This window comes from Pocillopora verrucosa, chromosome 11 (genome assembly GCF_036669915.1).
Source record: "Pocillopora verrucosa isolate sample1 chromosome 11, ASM3666991v2, whole genome shotgun sequence".
NCBI lineage: Eukaryota > Metazoa > Cnidaria > Anthozoa > Scleractinia > Pocilloporidae > Pocillopora > Pocillopora verrucosa.
This window is the reverse complement of record NC_089322.1, coordinates 10109036-10120485: the sequence shown is the minus strand read 5'-3', so window position 1 is coordinate 10120485 and position 11450 is coordinate 10109036. Positions and strand designations below refer to the sequence as shown.

Below are 11450 nucleotides of genomic sequence, written 5' to 3'. Positions count from 1 at the left end.
TATTTCATATAAAAACTTCACATCATTTCACTGCACGGGAAGATATGAACTCAATAAATTGACCTCGCTCCCAATGTGTGGGTCAGTTGGTAGAGCATCGCACCGGTATCGCGGAGGTCACGGGTTCGAATCCCGTTGAAGCCCTGATTTTTTTTTTTCAGGCTTCTTCTTTCCAATTGCTTAAATTGGAAAATTTACTGCGATGATCACATTTCACTTTCATCTACAACCGCAGTACAAATATGAATTATTTCATATAAAAACTTCACAAAGCCTTTCTTAATAAGAAACGAGTTTTTGTTTAAGCGCTCGATGAAAGAGCACTCCTCTTTGAATGTACGGTGTTCTTTCGCCATGTTAGTCCTTTTATTCACGTTTCACAACGGTTTCAGCTGATTCAGCGAAGAGAGAAAAGATCGGTCAGCATTAGATTCCATCCACCAAAACCACCTTGGTCGAGAGGGACTGAGATGGAATGATGGACAACTCATGACTTGTTATACTAAATGAAAATTACGAAGCTACGACAACATGCCGACTCATCCCGATGACCCAAGTGTATCATTTGTTTGGGAAATTGCGTCAAAACTTTTTACTCAAGAAATGGTAAGTATTAATTTATTGTTCGATTGTAGTGTTATAAAACATTTTACGCAATTTTATGCAGATATTTCACGTATTTAAAAGGTGCCCAGATGTTACGTAGTTTTGGTGGATGTCATTAGGGAACATCCACCAAAACTTTGACCAAAACCATCAGCAATATATTTTTTAAATTTTATCTATAGCCACTGTTAGATGTTCAGGGAGACAAAAGATTTATACCACTAATTAGCAGTTAGTGCTCTGGCTAATTATTTTTTATGGTGCACAATTGCTGACCGACCAAACGTTCATAATGATTATCATAACTCTTAACACATAGAATAAAGTGGTTTTGGTGGATGTTTCTCTCCATCCACCGAAACCACCATAGCAATTTCTGCTACTTCCTTACAGAAGACTGATGTGACCTGCTATTTGGAGTACATAACCACAATCTATTTCTTTGTATGTAGAGATATTTTGCAAAGTTCTTGAGTCAGCACCTTTTATTATTGAAACCATAATCATAACATGGTGCACAATATAGAATACAAAAGGTTCTGGTGTGGTAATCATGTAATCTTGAAACAGGAGAGTTTTTAACTGACTTAAACTGATTTAAACAGACATTTACAACAAAATTCCAGGTCCAGAAATTTCTTCCACTATTTCCGCTAAAATCATAACCTTTAAGTACAACAAATCAGCACATTAGTAATTGTTATCAGGGGTCTGAAAATCCTATTTCAAGTAACCTTTAATTTCACATGGATGAATAAGTATACGCTCAAGATGCAGAATGTCTTACATTTTACAAACTATTTCCCTTTTTATGGATAGACAGTGAAAGGCCTTTGCCACATTGGTGAATCAAACCATTGTATACCATGCATTTTGTGATAATTGTTTGTTTTTGCTCACAATATCCAGAAAAATGGAGGGGATAAATTTAAATAGCAAATTCTATTAATGGTTAAAATTAAATAATATTGGAAGATCAAATTAACTTTGTACTGTTTAAAATTCAGTTTTGGTTTCTTGCTTATTCCAGCCTCTTAATATTCAAAAGCATTCCTTGTCATTTTTGTGTTCTTCTGTGTACATAACGTGAAAAATAAACACAGAGAAAGGAAACCACAAAGGATTAAACTTGAAGCTAAAGCAAAGTTTAAGTTGAGCCATAGCTGATCCAAATACTGAGCACTTTGTATTGTAACCCATTTAGCAGTAAAGTTTATCTATATGTCTGCCAGCTTGTCACAAGTCTTACCCCTCTCCTTCAAAAGTCTCTATAAATAAATTTTTCTTTGTGGTCCCTAATTGATGATAAGTATATTACAGCTTCTCAATTTTCCTCTCTCAAGACAAGGTTACTCTAAATTTAACAAAGTAATGGACTTGATAAACTCAAACTATAACTCAGCTGGCTGCTACTTGCAACCTTAATTTCTAGATATCAGTATACAATAATCAATATGTTATAAATAAGAACCCTAATGCTTAATTTTGCAGTGATCACCTTCCTCCTTTTCATTTGCAGACCAGACTGGAACCTCTATAGGTGTGTTTGCTTGTTTTGAGTGGGGATGGAAGAAAAGGAATCATGCCGCATATCTGATTTATTAAATCGCATTTGTTCTGTTTATACATGAGTAGAACTACCTTGTTCTCTGAAAAAAAATAAAATTTCTCGCATTTTTATCTGTGCTTTGCAGTCAAACTTCCTTGTGTCCTGGACAAGAAATCTTATTTTCTTGAAAACAAAATCTTTGTTTCCAGCCTTCTGTAATAGGTAAATATAACAGTGTAAGATGATTGACAGTGTATTTCTCAAGTTATTTTTTGGAATGTGACAAAACGGAAGTGTCATAGCGTGATATGGAGCAAACATATGATTGCTTGATAGAAAGCAAAAAATGCAGAATTGCATATATTTTCTCCTTTGTCAGCAGCATATGTTAGTGAAAAGTTCTTATAATTGTTAAATTCTAAACCATCTTCAATTTAGCCAAGATTGAACTGTTATCACGTTTGTCATAAAAGTATTCTGAGATCAATGTCATATGACCCATTCAAGTATTTGACCTTTCGAATTAGCAAGCCATAGTTGACAGAAACACAAAGGTTGAGGATAAAAAGAAATTATTATATACAGTACTTCTTCTGCATCTTTTCGTTTCCTTTTCTCTCCAGCTGTTCTATCTATGCCGTGCTGGCAATTGAACACTTTCCTTCCCAAAATTAGGAAAGGCACACCAGTAAAAAACGAATTTTTGCTCCTTAAATATCTCATGCATCTTCCCCCAGTATTTTGTGACTTCTGTCCGAGGAAGGAGGAGTAAGCATTAAATTAACCCGAATGATTCCACAATTGTGGTATCATCCAAGCCATGCCAGAGGACTTGAACTAGATAAACTAGTGAGAATGCACAATAGCGATAGCAAAGCTTTGTAATGCTAAAGAGCTATATCAATATATATATATGTGTTCCCGAAACCTTTGACAGCTTTAAAGAAAGAAAACTGCGTCGTCAATCCTGTTTCAAATTCCGCAATAAGTTTATGCGCCTCATCAACAGAATTTACGTATCCTAAATTATCTGCATGTCTACCATCAATGGTTCGCGACTTAAAATTCTCGCTCTGCTGTTTCTGTTTGTTCCTCAAGAATCATGGGATTTACAGCTTTTGATGTTCGGCTACATCACTTGCGGATTTCCGAGAATCTTCGGTTATGTTTTGCAAGGCATTAAATATTCCATCTCAGTCCCTCTCGACCGAGGTGGTTTTGGTGGATGGAATCTAATGCTGACCGAAAAGATCTGCCGCAGTAAATCAGCGCATGACTCCTGTTTGAATCACGCGCAGTACAATTTCTTATCCAGTCTTTCTCTGCCAAGTAATCCATAATGGCGTACGACGTGAGAGTGTTTTTATTAACTCTCTGGGGATAAACCAGAACTGTTGCTGTTATTCAAAAGAGCGTTTACATTCAGTTTCTCAGTTAAAGCTCTTTGCTCATTGCTCCATAATGGCAGAGAAGAATTCGAAAGGGAAGAAGCGGAAATGGGAACCAGTAGAATTGGACGATCCTTCGTTCTTTGCGGGCGAAATGGATGGCTTATCCTCGGTGTAAAAACCTCACAACTGACGTCACGAAACGATCTGCGTCAGTCAGTGGTAAATCAATGGATCATTAGATCAATGGATCAATAGATCGATGGAACTGTAAATCGATGGAACAGTAGATCGATGGATCGGTAGATCGATGGAACAGTAGATCGATGGATCGGTAGATCAATGGATCGGTAGATCGATGGATCAGTAGATCGATGGATCGGTAGATCGATGGATCGGTAGATCAATGGATCAGTAGATCGATGGATCGGTAGATCAGTGGACGGGTAGAAATACTGGAGGAAATCAGCCTGGGGAAGAGGTCTCTCTGTTAGTCCTGGTAAAGAGTTCCGGTAGAAAACATGGCGGTCACGGCCAAAGTGCTAGAGCTGTGGTTTTCACTGTTTTTCTTGGTTTGTCTTATGCCTCGGAGTTCTTTAGTTAAGGTAAATAAGGAAACAAAAGAATTTATTCGGCTTGTCATTGAAAATAGCAACAGACAAGTCATCTGCTTCTCAAGTGGACCTGTTCGTGCAATTCCTCGTGGAACGCGTGTCAAGAATGCAGTTGGTGATTCCCCCAGTGCTTTTCTGGTACCAGATGTCTTGTTGTGGGATCCGCTGTTACATTTTCCAGAGCTAGTCCTTCTCTGTCCGTCATGCGATGAGACAAATACTCAAGAGACCCTCAACCCCATTCGTTGGAAAGATGGTATTAAGGACTACGACCAACCACGTCTTCTGTATGGCCTAAGAAACGATGTGCTGCTCGTTGGACGAGTCTACCTGTGTCGAAATAAGCACCAAATTCTCAGTCACGATCAAGGCATTTTATGTCAATTGAGAGCTGGTTTTCAGCCGCCATTTCTGTTATTTCACAAGATAGGAGTCACAAGAGAGTTGTTCCGGTTTTTCACCTCGCACATAAGCGCGGGGATGACAATTTCCGATGTCCAAGTCCTTTGGCATCAAAGTCTGTTCGACGAGTATGGTGTACGAAAGATGAGTTTCCTCACGGAGAAGAACGAAAACCCAGAAGCATTTCCAAGTTTTTCACCGAAAGGCATCAAGGTTGGAGAAAAAGTTTCAACATGCTGTTATATTATGGGATACTTTGAAAAAGAACATCTGTACCACAAAAGAATGTGTCAGATGAGAGCTTCTTCATTAAGTGCTGATCATACATTTAAAGTGTCTGCAAATATTGGCTTTTGGTGTGAGGGAAAGTGGATACAGCTGTATGACAGTTTATTCATAGTTATGAACGAAATCGGCATAGTTTTAGCCTGGAAACTTTGCAAGGGAACAGCTTTCGATAAAGTTAAAGATCTGTTGACCAGTTTAAAAGACAGACTTGCCTCTAAAGGTTGTGTTGTTAACCATTTCTATATTGACAACTGTTGCAAGTGGAGGCATAAACTGAATTCTGTTTTTGATGAGGTGTCTATAAAGCTTGATCCTTTTCATGCAATACAGAGAGTAGTGACAAAAATACCAAAGAAGGGTGGCAGTGGGCCACTTAAAAAGCTGCGCACACAAATGCTGCATGACTTTAAATTGATTCTGAGGGACCCAACAGACCATGGAATGAAAAGATCAAAATCAACTCCATCAGTGAGTATTATTGAGAAAAACATTGATAACTTTCTTATACAGTGGAAATCTGTAGAATATGAAGGAACAAAGGTTATCCCCCAGAGTGCTATTAATGAAATTGAAAAATTATTAGTTCATGTCCGAAAGGGTTGTTTGTCAGATATTCCACCTTCTGGAGGTACCAGTCGGAATGAAGGAATTCATAAAGTTCTTAACAAAACTCTGAGGAAGTCAAGAATTGGAATCCAATTTGCATTAGCACTTCTTGGCATTTTCTTTTATATATGGAATGAGAAGAAAATAACAGCAACTGAAGACCAAAGAAGAATAAGGGTGACTCCACCAATTGAATCACATTTTGAACATTTGGAAAGCAATCAAGATGGATCTGGTAATCATCATTTTGGAATAACTGATCAAGATGTGGTCCTACCAAAAACTGGAGACTTTGGCTTATCTTCATATTGTAGTAACCATGGACAAGATAATACTCAGGGAGAAATTGTGGAACAATTAAATAACTTTTTATATGGTATGTCATCAAACATATCCTCAGATGAAGATGAACCCAGTGTTTCTGAAACTATCTCACCACCACCCTTTCCCAATTTGAGCAAACAGCAGCAGCATAAAGTTATGAAGTCAGCAAAGTGTATGGCAGAGCTTTGTGAACAAATCCAGTCACTTGGCCAGTATGCCAGATTTAATCCAAACTATTTGTTCTTTACAAAAAGTAGCTTGACACTCTTCCACTCTGGTTTAGTTAGCAACAAAGAGTCTTCCTCACTTGATAATGTTCTATCAAATTTCAACATGGTCCGTGTTAATGTTCCACCAAATGGCAACTGTTTCTTCCTGGCTATTGCATATGCAATAGTCAATCACATTATTCCAATTAAAGCAATATCAAATGATTTAGTCAGCCATCTGGAGTCACTTAGACTGATGAACTGCAAAGACACAAATGAAATGAGCCATAAGGAGAGTGTTAGCAGATGGACACTTCTTGAAGAGCTAGCCCTTATCCAGATTGTACAGTCCTCATTAACTGCAGCTGGCAGTGATATTGATATTGATGTCATTGCAATGCAATACTCGCAGCTGGTTGATAACTCTAGAATTCATCCCAAGTCTCAGGCTAAAGTTTCTGGAAAGGTAATTTCTTTTATGAATGACGATAGAGTTTATAAGGCCTTGTTAAAGGAGCAAGTGAGGTTGAATTGGTTCTGTTAGTTTGGTGCACAGTAAGATTCATTTAGTATGACATTCCGGAAAACTTATCAATTTCTAGTACATTGAAAAATGCTTATCTGATTGCATGCATGTATATTTCCAAATCTAAGAACTGTAATCAGGAAATTAGACATGTGTGTAGATGTGTAGTTCCAGAAAATATTTTTTAGTTTGGCATTGTACACCACTCAGGAAATTCCACTTCAACTTTATACTTTTCTTCTAAGATTTCCCCCACCCCCTTTCCACACCCACACCTCCTAGGAAATTCCACACTGTCTGTGGATAGAGTATTGCTACATGTATCTACTGGAATAACAAAGACGGGAAAGGAAAGGGGGAGAGGGAGAAAAGGGAGGGGAATGTCTGCTATAACAACACCAGTTTTTATTCTGCCCATCAATTTTACCCTAATCCTGTTATGTCTTCTACCAAGATCAGCACTAATCAGAATATTCAAATAGTGAAAAGGATAGGTGCAAGAATGCAGCTTGATACTAGTTAATGTGTTACTAATTGTTGGTTTGGGGAATCAGTATTTTGCAGCTGCTAGTGGCTGCAGAAACGAAGAAAAGGGGTTTCTTATAGCAGATGCTCCCCACCCTCTTTGCCAGTCTCCCTCTTTTTACCCCTCATTACGCCTACTAAGCAGCCTACAGAATCTGTATAGCACAGTAAGTCTGCAAGACTGAAACAAACTCAACGTCCAAGCCTATTTGTAATTAAATTGGATAAGATGTGGCATCTGTAACTGATCTAAAGTCTGCTGGATTTGGAATGCCAAGATTTAAACCAGTTGCATTTCTGATATGCCAATATGAACATGCTTATAAAACATGGGGGGGGGAGGAAGTGCAAACTGTTTATTATAAAATAATTTGCATCTCATCAACCATGCCAATCAGACCGAATCACAGTCATTATCCCATGCTGGTTGTTATAATTGAATGTGTATGGGGTGATTAAATATTACTGCAACTACCCATCAAATCCTGCTTTCAGGTAGTCAATAAGTTCTGTATATAAAAATCACATTTGTTTTGTTTTGCCTGGTTTTGTCCAGGGTTTTAGATAACATGAGGAATAGTTTACATGCCTCTTTTTGAAGAACAAAACATTAGCAGAGGATACTTACATATTTACTGAAGACTAAGTAAACCTGGTTACAATTTGTTTTTCTATGATATCTTTATTTTTGTTTCTCCCATCTGCTTAACTGTAACAAAGGTTTTTCTACAACATCAATTGAATAAAAATTTATTATAAATAAATATTGTATTCAATCATGACATGTCTCATGACAATAAGTCTAGTAACATCCTCTATTTGTTAACATTTAAATTATGTTGGAAAAATGCTGTATTTTACTAGATGTAATTTCAAAAACATGTGCAGAAGAATAAGAGTAAGTGAGGATTTCAAAATTCTTTTATTGGCATTATTTTAATAAAAATTATTTCAAGCTTTGGGGGTATAATGTTATTGAATTATCATTAATATTTGAAACGTTGCTTTTATGGATATTATACACTTGTGGCACAAACTATGAAAAAAATAACCTTGTAAACCTTCCGAATACAGCCAAGTTAATATTTTTTTGTTATCATGCAATCAAACCATGTTCTTCTGCTAATAATTTCTGAAATGCTTTATACCAAAGTATAATTTATACCAAAGTATAATTTTTTATCTTAAAGCCCATGATAATCAATAGCTTAAAACTGGAGCACAACTTATAGCAAACATTTTAATCATCATGACATACTTGAGGCATACTTAATGCTGGCCAGTAAACGATCGCTGTACTATAAATGACTAATGCAATAACTGTAAAAACCCATTCAAGCCCGGGTATTGTGGCCCTGTCACAAATCAACTGAAACTGAAACTGACTTTTACCCAATCATCATTTGGAGAAACTACTCTAATTTTCCCAAGTAGCAGTGCTATGCAACTCTGTTGTCCTTTTCAACATTTGGTAGGTTGACTAGCAGTCTACTCTGGGTAGGGGGTAGGATAGGGGGCTAACATTTTGCACTAAAGGGATACAGTCTGACGAGAAGAATTACTCATCTAAAATTAGAGCCCCTTCTTGTTGGAGGTATGCCCTCAGTTCGTTTTCCTGTGGGTGATTTTCGAGCATCTTATCCCTCTGGGAGGAGGGAAGAAGGTCATCCTTCTTCAAAAAATTTGCTTTATAATCTTCAAGGGACAAGTTAAGAGCACCAAGATGATGTTCAGAATTAGCAAGGGTTAATGGTAGCGCTTTATAGAAGAACGTAGACTTCTGTACCTTCTTGAAACTACCAAGAGATTCATTGGTCAGTTCTTGAAAACACTGTTCTGTGACTTGAGGGCTGGGTCGCGAACTTGAAGAAAAACTGTTGTAGACGCGTTTTGCACTGCAAAACGGCCCAGGTAAGCATAGAATTTTCTTCTTTATGTCTTCTTTCGAGACGTCCAGACGTATTGCTGAAGCCCCTTGTTTCAACTGCAAACACTGTCATAAAAGAAAACAAAACGGAAAAATTTTGGAGCTCGTAATTAACAAAATTAAATTTTGTAAAATTACCTAAAATAGCGTGACCTAGCCCCTTCAATCGAACATTCGAAAATCGAACCAAATCCGTGGATTTTGTCCAAGGATTCAAAAGTTACGGTGGAAAATCTTCTCGTCATAACTTGGTCTAGGAATGAAAACTGTAGACTTTGAAACATGATCTTCGCCTTCCTTTACGTTAAAGCTGAAATGCTGGGGAGTCTTTTACTACGTATTCAAGGCTAAGCGACAGTGCATCTGAATGCATTCCTGAATTTCTACGTGTACTAAAAACACGTGCTACAATCCCGGGTATACAGAATTAATTGGAGCCTCCAAGAACTTGATTTTGAAAACCAGTTTTACCAAAGATTAAGAGTTCAGAAATAATGCAATGTCCGATTGAGTTCGACAAATAAAAAAGAAATGAACACTTACTGCTTCAGCAACTCCTCCGAAAGCGAGAAGGGTGTCGTGCAGAGTCAAGGCCATGTTCATGGTGCTTTCACTGATTGTCGTTGGGGTTGGTCCAGCAAGTTGATTTAAGGCCTTGTCAAGACGATGCCATAGCACGTGAAGATTTAGGGCCAACCTGAGGGCGTTTTTCCCTGTTTTGGCGTTGCACTCAGGATTAAACGCACCGACTGAAGATGGCATATTGGTCTTCCCCTTACAGTATTTTATGTACAGCTCGCGGGCGGTTGCAGTTAATGTGTATTCGACAGGGTTTTGCTGGTGGTGCTCTGTGTAGATATGTTCATACACCGTCCCTAAGCCTTTCAATGGACCTTGCTGGATATCAGAGGAACACTGTTCCATCTCTTCAATTTCCATTTGGTGGCGATCCTGGTACATAATTAAGACGCGATCCGCAAGTCCGTTGCGGCAAGCGACAACCTTTGGCCATATTTCAGTCAAAAACCTTCGAGGTGTTGTGAAGGTCGCCATACTCATACGCGCACTCTGAACGCCCACCCGCTTTCCTTTGCCCTTAACGGAATACCAATAATCGCCGTCGTACAGCTTGCACATACGCTCCATTGTCAGACAAGTATGCGATGCTGACTTCGACGTTGAAATCAGTTTGTTCAGGAAGGTATAACCTTCATCAATGCACAAGACGGGAACATATTCCCCGGCGGCACTTTTTTGGAAGTTCACAAAATGGTTAAAGAGACCATTCGACGACGTTTCGTCAACCAGAATGCTTCGATCAATTCGTAGCTCCAAATGCGAAATTAACGGTCCCACGCATCCAATGTTGCAGGCGGGGGTTTTTCCAGCTCCGGATGGAGCCAGGCCTAACATAAACAGATTTCCCTTCTCTTGAAAGGAATCAAACAGCTTTACTGTGGTGTTGCCAATTAATGCACTAGTGCATGGCAATATTCCAGCCAAGAGTAGCTCTGGTGAGGTACCGTGGCTTTTCGAGTATACTTTCAGCCATTCGTGGATGTGGGCCGGAGCAATTTCGTCCCATGGAATGTGGATTTCGGCAAGCTTTCTTTCAAGATCGCTTACTGAATTTACCTCTACAAGTCCTCCAACAGCAGCCATTGTGCGCGAAATGAAAGACGCTCTCAGGGAAAACTCCAAACAAAATACACGTGGGAATCTCACCTTTTGATTGGTTCGTGTGATGTTTTTGTCACGTTAAGCTGACACAATACCTTCGCGGGTGTCCTTCGAAAAAAAATCGTACGCGTGTTGTTTCGAAGTTAACTACCACAAACTATATATCAATAGAAAGGTTATGAACTGCAGATTTCGAAAAAAAAATATCCACTATGTATGCAGAGCCTTCTTTAAGAAGTTAGAAGCCAGTAAACAGAAAACGATCGATTGACATTCCGCTGAATTAATCAGGTATCAAACACCATCGCTTCTTCAAAAGTACTGCACAGTATCAATCAGCAAGGATCAGTCTCTAAATGTGTGTCAGGATTTCTCTGGTTTCTTATTGGTTATCTTTTTATAGACACGCAAAGTTTTTGTAGTTTTTGCGTTCATTTTTTCGCTGCGCAAGGACTTTTCTCTATTCTTTAGAACTCGTTTCATGATTTCAGTGTAGTCAACTTTAAGTAAAGACAATTGAAGAGCCACGTAGCGAAATCGCATGTAACCAAAAGAAATGCTTATGAGTTCTCGGAATAAGAGCTCCCTGCACGAGGACATTTCGCACGGAAAGTTCGCCCGGGAGTCAAGGCACTGTGAGGAATATGGCACCTATCCATATTTTATTAACTTTTATATAAAAATTTTATGTAAAACCCCTTTTTTTCGAAATATCTCGTGCGCGTTTTAAGATTTTGCTTTCCTTTTTTGGTAATGTTAGATTTTCAGTTTCAGTGGGGAGACAAATTTTCGACAAAAAGTAGCCC

At 38.4% G+C, this 11450-nt stretch overlaps 2 protein-coding genes across 2 annotated transcripts; one reads left to right on the top strand and one right to left on the bottom strand.

The window, feature by feature from the left end:
- The first annotated feature begins 3082 nt into the window (after nucleotides 1-3082).
- On the top strand, nucleotides 3083-7988 carry LOC131783275 (uncharacterized). The gene has a single exon (XM_066174407.1). The coding sequence runs from the start codon at nucleotides 4065-4067 to the stop codon at nucleotides 6528-6530; it is 2466 nt and encodes an 821-aa protein (XP_066030504.1). The 5' UTR covers nucleotides 3083-4064; the 3' UTR covers nucleotides 6531-7988.
- A 361-nt stretch (nucleotides 7989-8349) lies between these two features.
- LOC131772624 (uncharacterized) lies at nucleotides 8350-10259 on the bottom strand. The gene is made up of 2 exons (XM_059088577.2): nucleotides 9508-10259; nucleotides 8350-9030 (listed from the first exon to the last, which is right to left on the bottom strand). The coding sequence occupies exons 1-2, from the start codon at nucleotides 10108-10110 to the stop codon at nucleotides 8596-8598; spliced, it is 1038 nt and encodes a 345-aa protein (XP_058944560.1). The 5' UTR covers nucleotides 10111-10259; the 3' UTR covers nucleotides 8350-8595.
- Nucleotides 10260-11450: the final 1191 nt, after the last annotated feature.

What these genes read in the sequence shown, in the direction of transcription:
- LOC131783275 (XM_066174407.1), top strand. Translation starts at nt 4,065, where the DNA reads ATGGCGGTCACGGCCAAAGTGCTAGAGCTGTGGTTTTCACTGTTTTTC.
- LOC131772624 (XM_059088577.2), bottom strand. Translation starts at nt 10,110, where the DNA reads ATGGAGCGTATGTGCAAGCTGTACGACGGCGATTATTGGTATTCCGTT. An exon ending in TCGGAGGAGTTGCTGAAGCA is followed by an intron (nt 9,031 to 9,507) that starts GTAAGTGTTCAT and finishes CTTTTATGACAG; the next exon opens with TGTTTGCAGTTGAAACAAGG.